This window comes from Hesperophylax consimilis, chromosome 7 (genome assembly GCF_061612785.1).
Source record: "Hesperophylax consimilis isolate HC1 chromosome 7, BYU_Hcon_1.0, whole genome shotgun sequence".
NCBI lineage: Eukaryota > Metazoa > Arthropoda > Insecta > Trichoptera > Limnephilidae > Hesperophylax > Hesperophylax consimilis.
This window is the reverse complement of record NC_142842.1, coordinates 25,265,801-25,287,719: the sequence shown is the minus strand read 5'-3', so window position 1 is coordinate 25,287,719 and position 21,919 is coordinate 25,265,801. Positions and strand designations below refer to the sequence as shown.

General features: G+C 35.3%; 1 protein-coding gene across 2 annotated transcripts in view; it reads right to left on the bottom strand.

Annotated features, from left to right (window-relative positions):
- Positions 1 to 21,919, bottom strand: part of zfh2 (Zn finger homeodomain 2) — a 226,414-nt gene that overhangs the window by 135,549 nt on the left and 68,946 nt on the right. For both annotated transcript variants that reach the window (XM_089633336.1, XM_089633337.1), the window contains exon 2: positions 2,031 to 4,899. In XM_089633336.1, the coding sequence (XP_089489462.1) occupies positions 2,031 to 4,866 (2,836 nt within the window). In that variant the 5' untranslated portion in view covers positions 4,867 to 4,899. The remainder of the gene's footprint in view (positions 1 to 2,030; positions 4,900 to 21,919) is intronic.

Here is a 21,919-nt window from a genome sequence, read left to right as displayed (position 1 = left end):
AATGGTGGGCGAGCGACGCAAAAGGCGCGTTATTAAAAACCTGTATTAGACGCTTGAGTTTGAATTTAATTGGAAATAATTATTATTTGCAATATTGAGACGTTTGTTGAAATGGCTATGTGTCCGTGAGTGCGAGCCAAACTTTATCACTAATTAGATGAAGCATCAACAATATTCAACAACTTTTCGCAGATTTCAAACATTTTTAATGACAAGTCTTTTAATGATTTTGTGTAAAGAGCGACATTAAAAATCATACTTTTTTTAGTAGACCTAGGTATATACTTTTAAATTGTGTGTTTGAACAACTCGTGTTCTGTAAAAAAGCGGTTATTAGGTAGTAATGTATATTTTATATGGAATTTCAAATAAAGAACTTCGGAACACGTCGGTGTGGAAGGAACGAATTGAAAATAATTAGAATGAATCAGTTATTTTGATAGAATATCTTGTAGGTAGGTTGGTACCCGCCTACGTAGATTTATATGTTGCTTCCGTTACCTACCCAGTGCCAATTTTATTATAATTAGGTACTTATCTATGGTTTAACTATAGATGCACGTCTGATATCCATAGTATTTATCATTGCCGCCAAAATATATTGCAATTTTTTTTATCAAATTGAAAAATGTTAAATTGGTCGATTTAGAAAAAAAATATTTCGATATTCTATTTTGTCAGATCTGTACGTGGTGTACCTTTGAATTATTTTGGTGCTGTGTTAATTGAAAAAAGACTCTGATTTCCTACGAGAGTGATGGCGATAGAGGTCAATTTAATATGAATCTTATTACGATCTGCCAGACAAATCTTTGATTGAGTGCAAAGTCCTCAAAAGCAGACGGTCTGGTTAGATTTATTAATATATATTTTTTATCTATCGTTGGAGCGTAGTTATTGTAGTGGCAAATAATACGTAACGTTGTTTAAAATGTGACACAATAAATTCTGAAGTAGATTGGCATCCATGATTTTGTTGCTATCGTTACCTAAATATAAAAGAAACGCATTTTGAAGGAATATGTGACTTAGTTCACAGAAGACATGTTCACGTGAACTTTGAGTTTTAATACATTCCTTTGCCAGGAGTTTCATAAATTTTTAAATCAGTCACTTTAAAAATGTGCGACACCCTTTTTTTTTCATTGCTAAAAAACAGCTATCGAATATTTGCCAATGGTAATTGTCCACGTGCCATTTGATTTACAACACCAATTGAAGTATACTATGTCATAACGATCATTATAAAGACGGTAAACATTATTTAGGCAAATCAATTTTGTCGACATTGGAGAAAAAAAAGCATTTCAAAAGGTTGATTCCAAAAGAAATGGATTTTAATAACTTGTGGTGAAAACACGAAACAATAACAAAAACAAAGATTGTACGTGCCTACCTATCTACGACATCAATAACATAGACTGACTATAGCTGGGAGAAAGTTTGGTACAATACCAGACGTTGAACAATAGTTCCTAAACCATATTTTTTGATCATCATCATCATTATTTGAAAGGTTAGGTAACATCATTTTAACCGCTCCATTTACGTGTTGAATGTTAAAAACTAAATTAACTGATTAAAATTTTTTTACACGACAACAGATGGCTTTTTATTTCATCACTCAAAAAAGCTTACACCGTCGATCAGAATTCATGAGCTTTTTTTGTCTGTCGTAAATTTAGTTCATTTTTGTTTCATAATTATGATGCGGCGAAAAGTAGGTACCTACATGAACTATCAAATTTGAAAGGAACAAGCTCCGAGCCTTGTGGGCACATAATTGTTTTGTTTTGGGTGGAAGTACCATATGGTAGCCGAGGGTGGAAAAGTGCTTTAGTTTAATATTAAGGAAGTAAGGTAAAGCGCTATAAACTGGTTTCTCATTGAATTTCAAACATACGCATACGGTATCTCTGCCAACCAAATTAAGTTTATATACTTTTTGCATCCTTTAAATATTAGGAACGAAACAGGTGACCACAAATTGTATATACCTACCTAATAATAAAGGTATCATATTAACTGACCTGTTTCAGATTCTCCAAAGGACTGGTCGGGGTTCGGCATCAGTTGGAAGACTTCCCCGATGTCGGCTGGCATGTCCTTGCCCTCGGAGCGGCGCTGAAGTTGATGGATCTGCTCCATTTGAAGATGGTTGAGAGAACGAGCGTGCTGCAGGAGGGGCAGGCGGGCTCGTGCCACGAATCCACATAGCGCGCAACGTGCTCGCGTGCCTGGGGGCGCAGAGCGCAATAACCTGAGCAACAAAGCGCCCGCCTCGTGGCGAGAGCCCGCGGCGTGTAGTTGCAACTTGTGCGCTGAATTGGTGTAGTAGTCACACGCGTTGCATCTCACTTGAACTCCTCCGGCAGCGGAAGCATATTTGAGCTTCCATTCGTTCCGGGGTCCACCTTCTTTGACGTGGTTCACGTGCTGTAAGCGTTGGAGATGCTTATCGGTCTTGCAATGTAATTGGAAGTTAGCTTTCAGGTTGGTCTTGTAAGTACAAAGTTTGCACACGTAGTGACCGGCAACAAGAGCGAGGATTTCTTGCTCACGCACCTTTGTCCTGTCCTGGGCAAGATGTTGGGCCAAAGCTTCCAAAGAGTCTGTGGAGAAGCAGTTGCATACGCAGCAGGAATAAATTCGATCCGGATCAGGATCTGCAGGTTCAGGTGGAGGTTCCATCGTGTCAGGATTGAGACCAAGATCCAAATGTGGCGCAAGGTCTGGAGGGCCATGGCCAGGTAGGGGACCTCCTGTCATAAGTTGAATCATAAGTGCTTGATTGTAAGCCATATCGGCCAAAGCAGCTTCAGCATTAGGTAAAGGTTTGTCTGCTGGCAGAAGTCCGGGATGGAAATGAAGGAGACCTTCGAGTTGCTGCTGACCATGCTGATGTTGGTGTTGTAGAGCAGACAGTGTCTGCATATGTTTAACATTCTGTTGCAGAACCAGCATGTTGTGCGTATGTTTCTCAGATGTCATGTGGATTCGCAAGTTTCGCGCCACATTCGTTTCATAATTACACACATCACAGCGGAAGGTGGGCTTCGGCTTATGTGAGGTGACTGGAGAGTGGTGTGGTGGAGGCGGGGGTTTGTGTGGACCAGGAGGTGTATGGGGAGGAGGTTGAGGAGCGAGAGGTTCACCACCCCCACCACCTCCGCCTCCACCACCATTTTGTAGTTCTTGCATATTATTCAAATGCTTATCTGACTGCATATGAATGCTAAGATTTCCTTTGGTTGTTGTAGAATAGTTGCATACTTCGCAGCGGTAAGGTTTGTATCCGCAAGTGTATGTTTCTCCCCGAGCAAGTCGTGGATGAGGCTGCCCCGCGATGCAGTAAATACAGCTCGTTTCAGCCTCGGGGTGTTTTTCTTTCATGTGGATTTCAAGCGTTTCCTGATATTTGTAATGCCAGTTACATTTGGGACACTTGAGAGTCTTGCAGGAGTTTCGACTATGCATACCGGCGAGCGGTCCACCCATCCTACTGGACGCGAGGATCAGTTCGCACTTGGGGCAGTCTGCGGCGGACGGTCTCCCTTGCAAGTGTTCGGGACACACGCCAATAGTAGTTCCCGAGAGGAAGGCTGGAGGTGCTGGGAGGGAGGAGAGGGATGCAAGGGAAGAGGGAGCAGGTGTTCCTGGGGAGTTTGGAGATCCTCCTCGCGACTGGACGGAGGCATTGATCGCTTGAGGATTCTGCACCGTGATAAGGGACATCGGCGGATCTCCCCAGACGTTATTGGGGCCTCCGCTTACACTCCTTCCACCGTCCATATCTTGTCTTTCACAGGAACCATTGTCGAGTAAACTATCATTATTACTATCACTAGCGTTAGAGTCTGTCTGTTTATTCATTAAAGAATTAGGAACTTCCGTTACGTCAGCGGACCCCTGCAGCGGGTGAGAAGAGGAGGGAGGTGAAGCTGCTCCCGATGGTTCCAAGAAGGACACGAGGGGCTCCTTCTCCTTACCCACACACTGGATGATCGCTGATGAATTTTTGCGCGCGAGGACGTCTTTTTCACTGTCGAGCAGCGTTAGTCCATGATCAGTCTGCGCGTGCGCGATGAACGATTTTGCATATCCGAAACTCAGTTTACACACAAAACACATGAGGATTGGTTTAACGGGCACACTGAGGCAGTCGCGAGCGCGATAGTGGTCGCGCAGTTGGGCAGGTCGCGTCTTGTCTCGAAAACTGAATACTCGGTATGTGTGCACGGCGGGTGGTTCGGGCACGCGGGCGGGCGGTGCACCCATGGCGCAGAGTGCGCCGTACAGCTGCTGGCGGGACACGTACACGGCGCTGGCGATCTGCGGGAACTCCCGCGGCACGTCCGCCGGAACTCCCCGCCCATCCACGATGCACCCGTCTCCCAGCAGCCTTGGCAGGCTCGCTTCCTCATCCGAAAGCTCGGACTCCTCAATGATGTAGGCGGAGCCATCTGGATTGTAGACGATCTTGCCATCAAACTGCTCGACGTCCGAAGACAGGCTGCAGTTGTCTGGCGTGTGGCGGGGCGTGTGGGCGGGATGGGTGGTGTGCGCAGGGTGTGGGGCGAGCGCGGGGTGCGGTGCGTGCGGAGGGTGCAGCGCGCGCGGGGGCGAGGCGGCGGCCTCTTCCTCAGGACTCATGTCTTCTTCTTCGTAGGCGTAGGAGTTTTGTGGATCGTCCCGCTTCCGTTTTCTCTTACGCGCGCCGCCGGGGGCGCTAGTGGGCTCGGGTCCCCCGGCCTGTCCCTGCGCTGGACCCAGTGTGTGACCCTGCTGACCCTGCTCCTGGCCGTGACCCTGACCTAGTCCCTGTCCCTGTCCCTGACCCTGTCCTGGCAGCACCGGGCTGGGCATGACGCCTGGGGCCGGCCGGCATCACATCCCTCCCTGAAACAACAACAAAAGTACACATGAGAAATTATAATACAAGCTTCGCAATTATACACGGAAACATCGTGATCACTGCTTACTTACACATCGTAGTATTATCAGAATGAACCAGTTCAAGTACCTACGTGTCCAGTTAAGTAAGATAAAATTATAGATATTAACGAACTCCCAAAACTTCGATCCAAGTCCCCCTGGTCTACCTGCGTCTTGTGCTACGGTGGAAGAAAATAATATTATCCCATTAATAATAATGAATGGTTTTCCGGCCTATTTCGCGACTTCTTTAGGACATAAACCATAATTTCGTGTGACACGTCACGGGATTTATGGCCCGGGGTATAATCCCCTTCCCGTAACTAATTCATACTGAACCGGTGGAACACAATGAGGAGACGCCGAAAGCGAAAATGAAAAACAAGAGGGTCGAACAACTAACAGAAAGATGGTACAATGAAATCAGCAAACTATACAAAGTTAAATTAATCATTTTACTCGATAATGGCGAAGTCTTTACTTAAATGCATTCGCCATTAGATAGATCATTTGGTGGATTTTTTGTTGTTGTAATTTCTAGGGTGAAGTTTTTTGTTTGTATTTTTTTAAAGGGTTAATCATGTCTCGAGTTGGGGCAGATGATGTTCCCTGTCTCTCTTTGTTTATTGTTTAAAAAGGCATTTTTCAAAATCGTTATTGCGTAAGATGCAGTTAGCGAGGATAAGAATGAGATTTCTTTTTAGGGGGATTAGGAATCCATTTTTTGTGCTTTGAAAAAACTACGTTTGAAAAATAAATATTGTATGTTTTTAACTGATCTTAAAAGACGGATTATACCTACCACCAAATAACTACTATTTTCCTAATAACATTAGTTCATTTAGGTAGGTACTTAATTTATTGTAGTGGTTGTTAGGCATTATAAATTATTATTTAGCTTCGATTGAGAAAGAATAATAATTATCACCCAATTTTATGTTTACGCTCATCCTTAGTGTCATTAATGTTTTATATTCACCGGTCGACCAGTATAAAATACACAATACGCATGCGTAATATAACTTTCCAATTTTACAACCTAGCTTCCGGAGTTATCGTTTCTTTTAAAAAAATTATAAATAGCAACCTACTTATTATGATCTCATAAAACGTAGATAAAAGCAACTTTTTTATACCTTTTTGGTCGACAAGTTTGACTACGTTTTTTTTTTAGAAAAATGTTTTATCCATCCTAAGATGGTAATCATTATTTGAATTATTAAACTCATCCGATATTACAGTATTTTTTATATTATGAATCTCTTTAATGAAGATTATATCGATCATCGTTCCTCACACCCCTACCGATCGTTCAAAATTTGTCACAAATATGCTACCCAAGTAGCCGGGTATTGGTGTTTTTGGACCCGCATCCATCTTGAGTGGCTGATTATCTTAATTAAAACAGAAATGACGATCATAACAGATCGTCATCCGATTGGGAACTGTTTTGTGTCACTCGACATCCCTAACTTATTATTATTAAGTCTCTGAATTAATGTCACAGCCTCGACGATAATTTTTTGTTTTTTTTGCTACCTGGAATGCATGAATAAACATGAATCATACGGTGATTTCTTGCTTGTGATTTTTTTAACGTTTTTAAGAAATTAAGATTATTTTGAGGTAAGGTTCATTCTCTCTACAAAAAAGATGTCTCATTGCAACGGGATTTTCATCGACAACAATAGATTAACCTGCATTATTCATCATTCTTTGAATCAGTTGTTAATTAGTGATTGATTTTCAATGTTTCTATCCACCAATACATCATCAATGATATGTTTTTATACTTCAATACGAAAATCTCGCCCACACATCACTAACACAAGTACACTAAACATATACCCACATGTATATTTTATAATATAAATAAGTGTTGCTATTGTTTGACCAAGTCTCAACCGGTTATTGAAATTTTCCGTCCAAATAAACCTAACCAGTAGTGCTGGATCTCGATACCAAAACGAGCTGCCAATTTATAACCACATCGTCAAAAAGTATCATTCTTCAAAAAGGTTCACTCAAATATGTGCAGTGTTTGCTTTGGTCCTTATTTCTAGTCTGCGACACACTTTTTTTGGCAGTCAAATTTTTGGTCATTATTTGTGCAGTGGACTATAACAGAGACTGCGGATAGAAGCGTTTCGTTATGTTGACTTCACACATCTTCATATTATTCGGTTGCCACACGTGTCGAAGGTGATAAATCCATATTATTTGTCGAATATTTGTTGAAAACCTACCAATTTGATACAAACGAACTCAGCTACTGGTAATATCCAAAATGACTTATATATGTACCAGCTCAGAAAAAGCGTGTTATATGTTGCTCGTGCGGTAATTTTGAGGTATTTTTTAAAAATTATTTAATATTCTCCAATCAGTTATTCACATGCTTGATGACTGGTTCACCGCTGAATTTATAGCCCCACGAGAGATGGTCCAACATTTCAGTCCAATACGAAAAAAATCTCGTTTCACGCTTCACTTAGCGCGGGCCTAGCAATAAAAACAGTTTTTAATAATAACTTAAATAATAATAACGATTTTAATAACAACTCTAACAACGATGGCGACGTCGGGAGAAAACAAATTATGTTTATTACTTAATGTGCCTTAAACACTTTTTTTGCGGCACGTAGAAAATGCATTAAAGAAACAGGCGTTTTCGAAATCGCAGCTATATTTTATTTACCTGCAATTGATACAGAATATCTACGCAAGATTGGAATCAATGGTAAAAAAACACTACACAAACAAATTCTGTTTAGGCAAGTACCTACCTATCTAAGGATGAAGTAATGACATTGCGGATTGATTGGATGAAAAAATTCAGTATCTAGATTGACAAGTTTACACGGAGAAAAATGACTATTATCGAATATTGCTAATTTATTAAGAATCTTTTCAAAATTTGTTGTTCTTCTTTCGTATGGTGGGTGGGTCAGAGAGGGACATCTAGGTCTGCATCACCATGTGGACCTCAACAATCCCGCCGGGGAATGAATGCAGCGGGCATTAGATGACCACATGTTTGCACAGTTCTTTGTGATTTGGTTAAAAACGGGATTGCAGATCCTTATCGAATGAATTGGTAGGTTTCCTAATAAACTTTTAGTAAAAAAAACGAATTTATTATCACGTTGTCGGAACACGTGTTCATAAAAATCCCAATATTTTCGTATTTCGTCATTTTATATTATCAAGGCAAATGTAGATGCATAAATAAATTTTCCGATATATTACGAATTTACTTAAAAATTCTTAATAAATTAGCAATACTTACTCATTTTTCTCCGTGTAGTAGATAAGTGTTAAGCATTACAAAATTTACAAACATAAATATATTATTATGCTGTGTTTCTTTCTGTTGATTTTGATTTTATCAGTAGGTTTCTAAATCAATTGGTTGTTTATTAGCAAACGTTCTCATCTGTAGTGATTTTTTCCCGTAGAATGTTTTGTCCGAATTTCGACATTAATTTACACGTTTCCCATCAATTCCGTAAGGTGAGTAGGTACCTATCTAGATGTAAATTTATTGCGTCACAGTTGTTTAGATCAGTATCAACAAAATAAATCGTTTGTAAGAGCATTGTACGCAGGTACATTATTTTGTAATAGCATCTATATCGAATTTACATTTATATATATATATATGTATTTCGGTTTGTTAACCGATAAAAGATTTAGCTAGCGATCCCCCGACTGTTGGGATAAGTATGTCAATCTTTACATTAGTTTGAGTTTGTGGGTAAGGTACCTGTTTCAGTGATGCCTAAATAGTAGTAAAATTAAATAAGTAAAATAATTACCGGCAAAAACTTCTTCGAACAAATTATCAATATTTGAGTCAGAACTTAATTAAGACTGCGGTCAGTTTGAGGCACCATGTAAAAAGCTCCCAAACATAGTTCAATAAGCTTAAATCTGTTACGTTATTACAAGGATAATTTTGAAAATTATAAAAGTGGTTGATTTAGTTATTTGTAAAAAAAATCGAATCATTTGTAAGGAATTATATTTGGGTAGTATAGAAATGATAAGAGCTTTTTAGATCATTGTTGAATTTACGAACTACATTTGATCTGATCTGCTCACGCATTGTATCTCACGTTGAATCAAGCACATGTCGACTTGTTCACATGGATCACAGATCACAGGAAGTAAACTGTTACACCTACATGTTTCATTCATAGTCGACTGAGGTATGTACATATATTGGTATTCGTATGTGTTCGTTAATTATCAAGTGCGTCTGTGTGCGTGGAAGTAGGTACATGGAACAAAACATATTATTACGTGAAATATAGGTATTAACAATTGGCTTCAAGAATACTTGAATATTGATTGTGACTTGATTTTGAGACAGGGAAACATGGCTGGTAGGTAACTACTTCCAATATTTTCAGGAAGGTTAAGCTCGAGAAAATTAACAACATTTTTGACGGTTTGCTGTCAGTTAGGTTACGTTAGATAACGAATGAAATATTACTTGTGGCATAAGCTTTGTGGGATCAAATATAATTTATTTGTGTACCTATAAGAATTGAAGAAAACCTTAATCTTTTTTCAACGTTCATATATTTTTTATGCTGACTGTAGTATACTAATTATCTCTATTCGTTGCACCCATTGCCCATGAGTTCGATTGGTTTTGTCGGTATTTTTAATCTGTTTGTAATTTAAACACAGAAACAATCTATGACTCACAATCAAAGGTGTGTTGATTGCTTTGCTCGAAAATAAAAAAAAATCAGTAATCATCCATTAGATCGAGGGATAAAAGATGAAGCCCTTTGATTTGACAAATTCAGTCACATATTTGCCAATAATTATTACAAAATTGAATGTAAGTCGTAAAAGTTCATATTTTATATAACATGTTAATGTTATAGCCAAAAAGACAAGTTTCCAATTAAGAGAGTAGAATAATATACAAAAATGAGGCCAATTACTAAGGTTTTTTTAAACAGATTTTCATTTTTTAATGTTATCTGCTCTTAAGTTCCCGGAGTGAGTAGTATCCCCAATATGAAATTTTTACTGTTTTTTTTTTTAATTCTCCAAAAAATTAATTGGAAAACAATTGCGATAATGAAGGCACTTATATTTTAACGAAAAAAAATTTTGTAGCGTTTTAAAATGTGCCATTCAAAACTAAATGTTGTTGTCTGTTCGTGAATATGGCGTTGCTGACGTCACAACGGCTAACGTCGGTGGCAGCCGTCTAACCAGCCATCAATGCCTACGACGTTGTAATGACGTTGTAGCTAGTTGGAACCAGTGGCGGCCAGCTAATATGTGCTCCCGAGCGCCGAACAACCAACAACCAACAAGATTTCCGACATGGCTAATCACAATACGAAACTCGGTTCGGTTATAATATCTCATTCAAAAGGTACCTACTTATTAAGCGCGCTTAACTTGCAGACCGACTTTGACTTGTGCCTATGTTCGTAGCAGTTCGTTTTCGATTGCGATCCAAAATTTAACTGCTTTGTCGCATATTCTGTGGAACAGTCGAAAGCGTGGGTCCATACCATTACATACTATTCTTTGCAAATAATACCATATCAAGAACGGCGTTCGGAGTTTTACCACCACATCAGAAGGAACGGTTTATTCAGTAGAAAGTTAAACTAAAACGCGTATGTTTGATATTATTGTCGATATCGTTGTTTCAATTTACCATCTGCTATTTTTCAGCGAATGTTACGCTTCTTCGATACAAGCATACAGGATAAAACTTGTCATTAAGAGATGAGTGATGGTCAGATTACTTATTATCAGTTCAGTCAGTACTCGCCGTTGCCAGGCATTGTCTCTTGAATTTAAAACTTTTCTTACTCTGAGAAAGTTTTGAAGTTTAATTGCAGGTTATATCGATCTTGTATATCAATTATTAATAAGGCATATCAATTGCATGTTATACTAATTTATGATTACTTTTGTGTTTGTTCAACGTATAAATTAAGAATGAGTTTGAATATGGAATACATTAAGAATAATAGGTCGAGTTTTGAAAACAAAGTGATAATAAAAAATGCCGGTCCACCTAAAACCTGAACTGATAATAAAATAAGAGTGCAAATCTGGATCGAAGAAATTTATTCGATCATTTAACAAAACAATGTATAACAAAGCTTGTAGCTCTGTGCATGTGATCAATTGAATAGTTTATTTTGTTTTACGTGTTTAATTTACGATGTTGATTCAGTTTGGACAATCAGCGGTGTTACTGATGTAACTCACCTTTCTGAAAAAATCAAAAAACATAATTCTTATCATTTACATTTACAAAAAGTTTTGAGCTTAAAGGTTTTAGGAAAAGTTGACATCAGAATGCAATTGGATTCAGGCTACCGTGCCTAAGGTAAACACCATAATGAGCTATTTAATAAAAATCGATACAGGTCAAATTTCCCAGAACATGATTTCAATGTGACGCTTAAAACGTATGACTTCCTAAATAAAGTTCAGTACCTAAAAGGTAAACTCTGTGCAATTTACGCCCGCGACGATTTTTCAAAAGCTAACGGCGCTTTATCAATTTTACAACTTTTTTATAGTACTTGTTTATTAGAAAACTTTCCCGAGACTGTGAAATTACTAAAACTTTTGTGCACCATTCGTGACCTTTGGAATGACCTCAGTTGAAAGCTAAAGATGTTTCTCAACGTTAAAAAGAATAAAATCTTTTAACACGTTGAGCCAGGACAGACTGAACGCACTATCAGTGTTAAGCATTGATAGAGGTCTTTGCTAAACAAAATGAACAGAGAATAGAACTTCTTTATAAATAGGTATGTACCTTTATTTAATTTATTTTATGACTTAATGTTGTAATCCGGTGAACCCCCACATATTTTGACCACCGGCCGCCACTGGTTGGAACCGTTTCGGAATGTGTGATTTTAGATATGAATCAGATAAAATCGATAATATTAGGATTGAAAATATAAAAATAACACTATTTTTGTACATCACTATCAGAAGAACAAACTATAAATCGTCATCACATGTTCAAAGGTAAGTAAGTATTCATAGTTTTTGTGGTATGTTGTGTGGCAAAGTATATGGAGGAGAGGAAGTTTGGTAAGTAACTGGCTATTTAAATCTGGTCACCAAACATGGCTAAAACTATTTTAAGCAACGTTTTGTATTTATTTAACTGTTTCTGGTCCAAACGTCGAGGTGATCGATTGGTCAAAATAACCTAGTTCTAATCTTCGAGCATTCATGTTATGCCTAGAGAAATGTTATAAAAATACGTATAAAGTTGTTTTAATTCGAAATTTGAATTTATTTTCTGTTTCAGTGCATCTGCCTATAGATTGAACTCTGAACAAAGTTCTCACAATCGCGATCACTTGTTTCGTGTGATTAGCTACATCCGAAAAAATTGTCATCGACTGAAAGGGCGTGACGTCACACACCGGCGTGTAACAATAAATCGACCATCGACAATGAGCCCGGCATCGACAATAATAGACAATACTACTCATTGATTGGTTGACAATGATGCCCACAGACATTGTGCCATTTTAATTTAATTCCGTGTGTTTGACGATCGTGCGTTGATAATCAGCTGATTACAAAAAAACATCCGATGACGCAAATGAGAATTGATTGACTTTTTCTATTTCGATTTTTCAATGTCGTTAATTATTATTCTGGTTTTGAACGAGACTGTTGTTGCCATGAGATAAAATATACATTGTAATTATGTTAACTTTTTTTATAAACCATATGATAGACAATACATCAGCTTTTTGAAAAGTTAGTCTAACTGAAAAGAATAGCCAAAAACAATTACTAAATTGACAACGAATCTATCTGCCGAGTTTAAACTCGATAAGATATAGGAAAGTGGCTAAGTTTCAAGCATCAATCACTATCGAAAACAGAAGGTAAATTCAAATTCAAAAACTTACTTAAAAAAATATTGTTAATTTATTAAGAATCTCTTCAAATTATTTGTAATCAGGTTAAAAACAAGATTGTAGGCCATTAACGAATGAATTGATAGGTATCCTTATCAACTTTTAGTAAAATGTTTCGTCACGATGTCGGAACACGTGTTCGTAAAAATCCTAACGTTTCCGCATTTCGTCATTATATATTATTAAGAAAAACGCAGGTGCACGAACACATGTTCCAATACTGGCCTGCAGTTCTTTTTTTAACAGGAATGCCAATACAATAATTTGAAGAGTTTTTTTTATGAATCATCAATATTCATTTTTCTCCATGTTGATGTGTTTAAAAAGGTTTGAGCTAAACACGAACTCGCGTAGCTTTCACGAACGAATCGTTCAAAATCGTTCATTTGAAATCAAATCTTACGAAAATTAGTTGAAAAAAACGCAGCAATTAAATCAATATCGCAATTATTATGATGCATGAATCGTCACATACATTAATGTTATGTAAGTAGGTTATTATTTGCTTCGATAATCTAATGATTTGATCGATTGATGAAATGGAACATTTGGTGAGGTAATACAAAGAACTCTTTATGACAATGTGGTTTCATCGGAAGATAAAAAAATTTAACATGGTTCCCTTAAGAAAGTATTTATTTAAACACCTGGAAGTAATAATGTCTTTATTTGTTTAGTGTTTGAATGATACAGGACACGCATTAGTTTATAGGTAACACATTGTACCCAAGTATCACTATTCTCAGACTTAGATTATCTATGTACAGGAGAAACATGGAAAATGACTTATTTATAATATCAATCCCTTCAAGTCTGGGTAGGAAGCAAGGGTAATTCTCAATACTGTCAATACCGCAGAATATATAAATCAGTATTGTGTTATGAGTTATGGGCAAAGATATTAGAAGAACGTTATGGGCCTGTCTTTTTGCCCAAAAACGTTCAATTTTATTTGACTTAAGTTGATTAAACATCGAAATTCTTTCTCGAACAAATACCGATCTTTACTCCTTTCTACGGAGCCCATATCGAAAGGATTGAAAGAATTAAAAAAAATTAAACACATAAATTATCAATTAAACTTAGACAGAATTCTTTAAATTTAACATAAACTACCTTAATATTTTGCGTTTAATTTTTGATCAAATGTTATTATCTAAAATTCTGAATAGTAGTCTGGGCTTGCAAGTGTTTACCAATTTAATAAAAAAATATATTCCGTTAAGATCAACACGACAAACCATTTTATTTCATTTGCCCACACGTAGAACATACATTAGAAAAAAATCCTTAATTCCACGTATATGTGCGCAATATAACGGAAACTTTCATAATATATACATTTTTAGAAATAACCTTCAGAAATATCGCATCGAAGTAACGCACACGTAAATTAATACTTGAAAGTGATATATATCAGGAGCATCTCCTATCCTTATTATATATTCCTCTTCCTCTCCCCTTACCTAAATTAAGTTAAGATACAATAAAACTACATCTTTAAGCAACTTAAGCAGAAGAAACTTTTTTGACTTAACTTCAATTAACTTATGTGTTTTTTTATCGTATTATTCCATGCATAAGTTCTTTGTTTCTTACGAATACATAAATAAATAATTAATTGATCTGTAGTTTGATAGGCTGAAACTGGTGACGGTCAACAATAAAAAAATGCTATCGAAAAGTTGTCTTACTTTTTCTGGAAGAACCTTTTCTAGATAAATGTTAGAGAATCTCCATCAACTCACACCAACCAAAAATTGTAGCTGTTCGTACATTTTAAAGATATAAGTAAGATCGAAGTATATTATTGAATGATAAAACAGTCATATTATTCAAAGATCTCCTTACAAACAATTACAGATTCCTGATAACGTCACCTATCAATTAAAAGCATATGATTTAAATTCGTAGATTAACCCAATAAGACCGTATCTCAAACACTCGACGAATTGTCTGTCTAAAGATTTATATCTACGTCCCATGATATCCTCCACAATGTAATTCATTGTATGTATTACACTTACAGATTAAATCCATTTCGAGTGATATTGGTAGGAACTACGATACGACATTATGTTAGTTTGTTCAGATGGTTTTAGGTAAACATTGATGTGAGTGGATCGTTGTTATATTGTGAATGTTTATTTTACTTTATAATGTTACGATTAATAGTAGAATGATAAATAATTATGAATGTGCTATGTTTTTTTGGTTGAAAATTGGAAAAACTCGAATGAATTTTTTTTTTCTTGGTTAAAAATAAATTCAATACGAATATATTTGGATTTTTAATGTTCAATTTTTATTGAATTGAAATATTGCTTCAACTTAAATGTAGAAAAATGATTACGGCTTTTTAAATCAAGACACTGTTAAAAATGCAACTGCATGACCATTTCCAAATATAACACTAGTCATTCAAAACATATATGAACACGTGTTGACGCAGGTACCTTTGTCGAATAAATAATATGTAATTGACGAGAAATAATATTTCAGGAACACGTGTTTCGAATTCCCGGGACTTACTCATAACATATTCGTGTTTTATTGATAGTTTGTTATGAAATTTGTCAAATCATTCGTTATTTGCCTCTAATCCCGTTTTTAACAAGAAAACAAATAATGTGACCAGATTTTTAATAAATTAACAATATTTAATATCAGTAAGTTTTCTCCGTCTACGATGACATACCTTTGCTACGTTTATTGACCTATCGAACTTAATTACGTCTATTTAAAGATTGCACCGAAACCGGTTGTCAAAATCGTCTAAATGCAAAAGTGATATTATGCACATATATTTATTAATTAACAAAACTATTTCAAATAATAACGTTAAAATTTACTTTGCAAACATTAAAATAAACATACAAAAGACTATACTTCGTTCGATCCTATGAAAACTTATACTAAGTCCTTTAATTTTGTTTCTTTATTTCTCAGAATATGTGATAAAATTTGTCTTTGGGACATATCTTGTATCTGGTATATTCTTTCAAAGCTGCCGACAGAATTCAGTTTAATTTGAGTACACCCGTTGAAAAGGTGTATCTGCCGAAGATTAAAAAAATAGAACATGTATTATTAATTTTTAATTTTTTGCAAATTATTTAAAAAAAATAATCACGCTTAGTGATCTTTGTACATTGCGTAAAGAACATACAATGAAAGAGTATATAAAAAAATATTTAAATCCGTGCATGTTGCGATGACGAAAGTCTGGCAAAAAGTCTATTTCAAATCAGTACCTATTTGTTTAATGAATTTCGTACTTAATTTTTTTTTAAATGTTTTAAAAATATAATTCACGTTGACGTAGGAACATAAATGCTTAAGATTATTTCACATTTGAGTTAAGCCCTGGCATAATATATATTTTATTTTATTGTGCGTGCAGAATTAAGTGGACAGACTTTATAATAATTAATTTGAAACAAGCGAACATCGCTGTTCTTCCAATCAAGGGCAAGGGATCTTAACCTTAAATTTCAACAGTAAATCTTCCTTCGGTGTTTCGAAGCAACGAACGTATCAAATAACATCGAGGTTGATAAATATATCAACCAGCTTTAATTAAAACGTAACCACGAAAATACCAACCGAATTATTTGTCGGGACAAATCAGTGAATGAGGAATTTCGAAGCCCAATGCTCGAATTACAAAATCTTATTCAATATGTGACAAATATAATTTAAATATGCGGTCGCGAAGGTAAGCCACTGTGTCGTTTTGTAAGTTGACTCATGTGCTTCATAAGTCATTAATTCACAACTAATTCAGTACTAAATCAAATCTGCTTGAATGCTGCATCATCATTGAGTAACATAAACATTATACTTTATACTACTAATTACTAAATACTAAATATTACTACCTTTCTTAATAAGGGACTTGCATGATCTTTTCAAGTAATGATTATATATGTAATTGCTGATTATTTATGATCCAAGGAAGTATTAAAAATGTCAAGAAGAGGTTAATTATATGATTATATTGTTTGAAATATTATTATTTCTAAGATTTCTGGTGTTTGATCGTTTGTGAAACGCGTAACAAAATCGTAATCGTAAACTTTGATAATATAGAAAATTTTAACTTGAAATCCGTTAGGAAAATTTGATATCCATTTAATTTGTTTCAAAATACATCGAGGAATATAATGACTATTAAATTGATTGTATTTTTCATTAAAAGGGCCAGTTGTTAGGGAAATCTTTGCAAACCATTGACATGGAAAACACAGGCATGGTCTTTGTGATTCAATATAATTGAAATTAATCAAATTTTAAAATTTGATAAAAATTAAAATTGCTTACACCCGCATAATAATTTTTTGGAATCTTTTATAAAATTTATGTATTTAATTGTTTTGGAAGGATGGGACAGAATTCATAGTGTTGGAATGAATTCTTCTATGCGAAAACTGAAATTATTGGAATCTTCGGACTAAAATCATTGATAATTAATTAACGTACAACAAATAACCGTATACAAATCGCAAGTGCAAATGACAGATTCGGCAGCCACCTTCGGTTTGGAGCCCAAAATATCTGTTAAAACTATTTACTTGGTCCGTTTGACGGATTCTCCTATCTTATCTAATGGATTGCAATCTTTAAGAGTCGTCGGTGGGAATTTTGTCCTTGTTCTACTGGTGTTTCAAAGGTAGATGCTCCGAGCAACTAGCATCATTGATAGCTGTGTTTCCTTCCTCTTACAATATGGGTCTCTTTAAGATCCAAGTCCACTGCTTTATTTCCTCGACACAGTATTCCCAATCGTGATATATGCTCTGAGGGAGATTATTTTCCTCAGGGCCTACTGTGGGGAGAAAAAAATGTGCCCAATTCCATCGGCTGGGTTCACTTTTTGACTCCGCTGATACATTCTTTATCATTGCATCCTGAAATAAGTGGTCGTAAACGAGGAAAACGCCTAGCATTATTCCGTCGGGATTAGCGGTTCGCCGCGGCTCGCGTGCCCGCCTGTCATTTATTAACTAATGTACGCATCAAGCGATCCCATAATGAAAACAAACAAGCCGTTTAACGGAAAGGTTTGATTGTCGGGAATAATAACGTCTTAATTCCGGGGAATAATTGAGATTGATGGGCGAAATGCGCACGCGCCGGGGGAGAAATGGATTCTTAAAAACGCGAAATTAAAGAAAAAAATCCCCCAGGTAATACTGTCTTTACCTTTGTGAATAAGTTTAATTTCTCTTATCTACGTTGTAAGGCCCATTTTATCAAAAACACGTATTAAAAACATTATTTTTTTTATAAAATGTAAGAGTTAGTCACCTAACGCTTCGCATTGGATCAGTGAGCGCCCTACTTTATATTATTAGGAATCAGTGGTTTTTGAGACGTATCACTGTAGAAATAGGCCATTGATTTCATATTTCGCATATTTTGATACGGTGGAAAGCATTGTAGGGTTAACTTTCTTATCATTTTATGCAAAAGAATTTTATTTACTGTATCACATGTCACATCTGTGTATAGATTTTGTATGTAGGTATGCTAAATAATGTGTTTTTAAGTAGGTACTCATGTGTTATCAGTGACTTAAGTAAATATACACATACGAGCTTAATATCTACATTATCTGGATTGGTGCACCGGCATTTCTAAATACATAGCATTCCAAACTGCACACAAATAAATCAGTTATGCCCTAACTCGATAAAAACACCGAAGCATCAATAGGCCAATCAAAAAGCTTGCGGAAGATGGTATGAACTTTTTGATTAGGTGGCTTTGTTTTGTTGGCGGATTAAAGGAGGAAGCGATCGTACAGCTCGTATAGCGTGAGAAAATCTCAACGTAAATAATTGGCGCGAGTATCTTTACTCATTTACTCCGGCGAATGGGCGTGATTGTAAAGGTGCGTTCATACTGCACGATTACACCAAATGAAGCCTTATCTAACCTTACTAAATTAGTTAACTGCGGTCTGCGTGGTCAAGGGGTAAGGCTCTCGACTAGCAATCTTAGGTCGCGGGTTTAAATCCCGGTGTGCGCAAGTAAATTTTATTTTGCTGAATTTGTAATTTTATGATTCATTATTTAAAAATAATATGTAATATATTTGCGGCACTTTTCAGAATGGAAGATACTTTAAGTATCGCCCTGGTGTAAGACCACCAGTCAGAATTGAAACGTAGCTTGAAATGCCTTCAACCGTATTTGGTGACCAGATCTGAATAGCAAGGAACGCCCTCACATTTCTCTTTTTCATCTCCTCCACCTCCCTACTACCTTTTGCCTCACAATATACCCCATTTGGCGGTGCCATACCCTCATTCGCTTCAGACGGTTGTAAGCATTTTGGAATCTTGGGCGGTATTCACATTAAAAAAACTTTTGAAAAATTATTTTAGGTTGCATTTTTCAAACTCTCGTCTGATCTCAATTGTTGTTCTTAAGCTGAAACGTACCGACATTCGGCATTTAGATGACAAATTCAAGTGATGCATATTAAAAATAACGCTGTTCGACAACATGATGCTCGTCGAATATGACGAGAGTTTCAACCACCTCAACCTTAGAGTAAATTAAGATTTAAATTAGAGGACATGCAACCTATTCATGTCACGCTATTATAAATTAAATTGTTTTGAACGTCACAATCATATTTTAATCCAAATAAAAAAACATACAAAAACAATTTATTTTAATTTGATATGCGAAAAACACGCAAATACTAGAATATAATTATAAGTCATGTTGTTAAATCACTGATTTCATGGTTTGATTTTTTGCAATGGTACCTGGAGACAGACAAAAAAGTGTTTAATTTCAATCGATTTTTAAACGCAATAAATCGATTGATGTTTCAGTGTTTAAAAGAAACAATAGTTACTCGAAGGTGCGTTGTTATTTCTAAATTTTTATTTATTTATTTATTTATTCAAAAAAACAGTTTTTAACATAAAAAAACATACCCTGCACATCTCACTAGGGCATTTCTGTATCAAGATGTGCAGCTTTACAATTATATAGTTTAAAAAAATACATATATGTAAACTTAATATAATAATAATATTAAATTTTAACCCAAAAAAGAAAAGTTTATGACACGATCGTTTCGAGACCGGTAGAGAAAAATAAACAAATGTACGTAAAATAAAAAAAAATGTCAACAAAAGAAGACTTTTACATAAATTGATTTATTTTTTACGCGAGCATGCGATATATTTCCGGAGAGGTACAAAAAAGTATTTGATTACTCGATTTTTAATATTAGTGATTAAAGGAATTGATTAATGCTTCAATGTTTAAAAGGGATAAGAGTTATTTGAAGGTGCGTTTTTATTTTTGAATACATTTAAGAATTTTATTTTTCTTTATCTACGCGAGCGTGCGGTACGCATCTTAGCGGTGAACATACGGAGGAGGTGACGTTGACAAGGCACGTAATTCTGCAAGTCCTGGTGAAGTTGCCGCAGATTTACGATATATTTGCATTTAAGTACTTGCCGCAAAACGACAAAGGGACAGTTTTGTGTAATTATCGTAGGTAACTTAATACGAACGTTTCAAGATTTGTTGTAACAGAAAATAAAACTGCAGGAATGAGAAGTGATGCATTAACTTTAATTGTGTTAAATAAATATATATTTTAATCCTTTTGATGACGCAAATTTATTATGATTTTTTTGTCACACCTATATATCTAAATATACGTCATAACATTGAGTCTAAATACATTTTAATTTATTTAAATCGTGTTTAATTTGAGGACAGAAAAAAGATTAAACATATTTTTGTTTGATTTAAGTTCCACAAAAACTTAAGCTCCTCGACCTCGAACAAAGGTCATAAAATCACCGTTTTTCATTGTTAATTAGTGGAATTTGATGGTATTAATTTATGTAAATACGGAATTCACTTTTTGCACCAGTTTCTGAGCAGTATTATTTTAAAGCTACTTTCTTAGATCTTTTTACCTTTTGAGCAGCTTTTTAAAATCATAATTTACAATTTTACTACTCTTAATAACTGTTTAAAATGTTTATTTAAAAAATTCAGGACAATTTCTGTGAATAAATTTTTTATTATCAAAAAAATCTAAGTAATAATTTCGCTACTTTAGTGTCAGTCAAACTACTGAGAATCGAGTCTTAATTTTCGATTATTTTTAATTATTAAGAAACGGGAGAAAAATCGAAACGAAAAAGTAAAGCCCGACTCAGCAATGTTCGATAATCATCGAAATCGTAAGGTGCCGAGGCCGCCTCAAATCAAAGACCCGGTCCCATTCGCCGGTTTTCTTTCTTATTGTTTTTTGCGCACCTGTTAATAATAAAGCCGACGAGAGCTAGTGGACTCATTCTCTGGCGATTTAATTAAGATTAAGCATTGTTTGTTGAACGGTTAACAAAGTCAGGGTTGCTGTTAATTAGACACTTAATTATGAACAATATCAAATAGAGTAAGAAACTTTATAATTTTTTTTTAGTATAAGTTAACAGTGATGGCGGGCAACTAAATAAGATAAAAAATAACGCTTCAATAATCTTTTCTTGACATTGAGTTTTTTGGGTGACAAGTTTTATTTATGCTTTTTGTCTAAATACATGAATGGTTTCATTAAAAATATTTATTTCATATTATGCAGATTGTTAGAAATAACTTTTTTTCAGAAAATAAGGACTTTACTAGAGTTTTCTTAACTTCTTTCATAAAATATCGTTAGAATTTTACGAAAATATGAAATGAAAATAAAAATTACAATGCTACAATATGACATGCTTATCTCCGCAGTACGTTAACTATTTTTAAAACAATCCAAAGATTTATTGTAATTATTATTTTACATTAAAAAACCGCAGAAGCCCATTTGATGCGAAGATAAGTGTGTCGATCTACTCAAGAAAAAAACTTGATATTATTAGTTAATTTTTTAACACGGAGAAAAATTAACACTTTTTAACTTTTATTTTTTTAATATTTATTAAAAAATCATGTTACATAATTTACAGAAGCATAGTAATTATTTCACCTAAATTTATACATAAGCT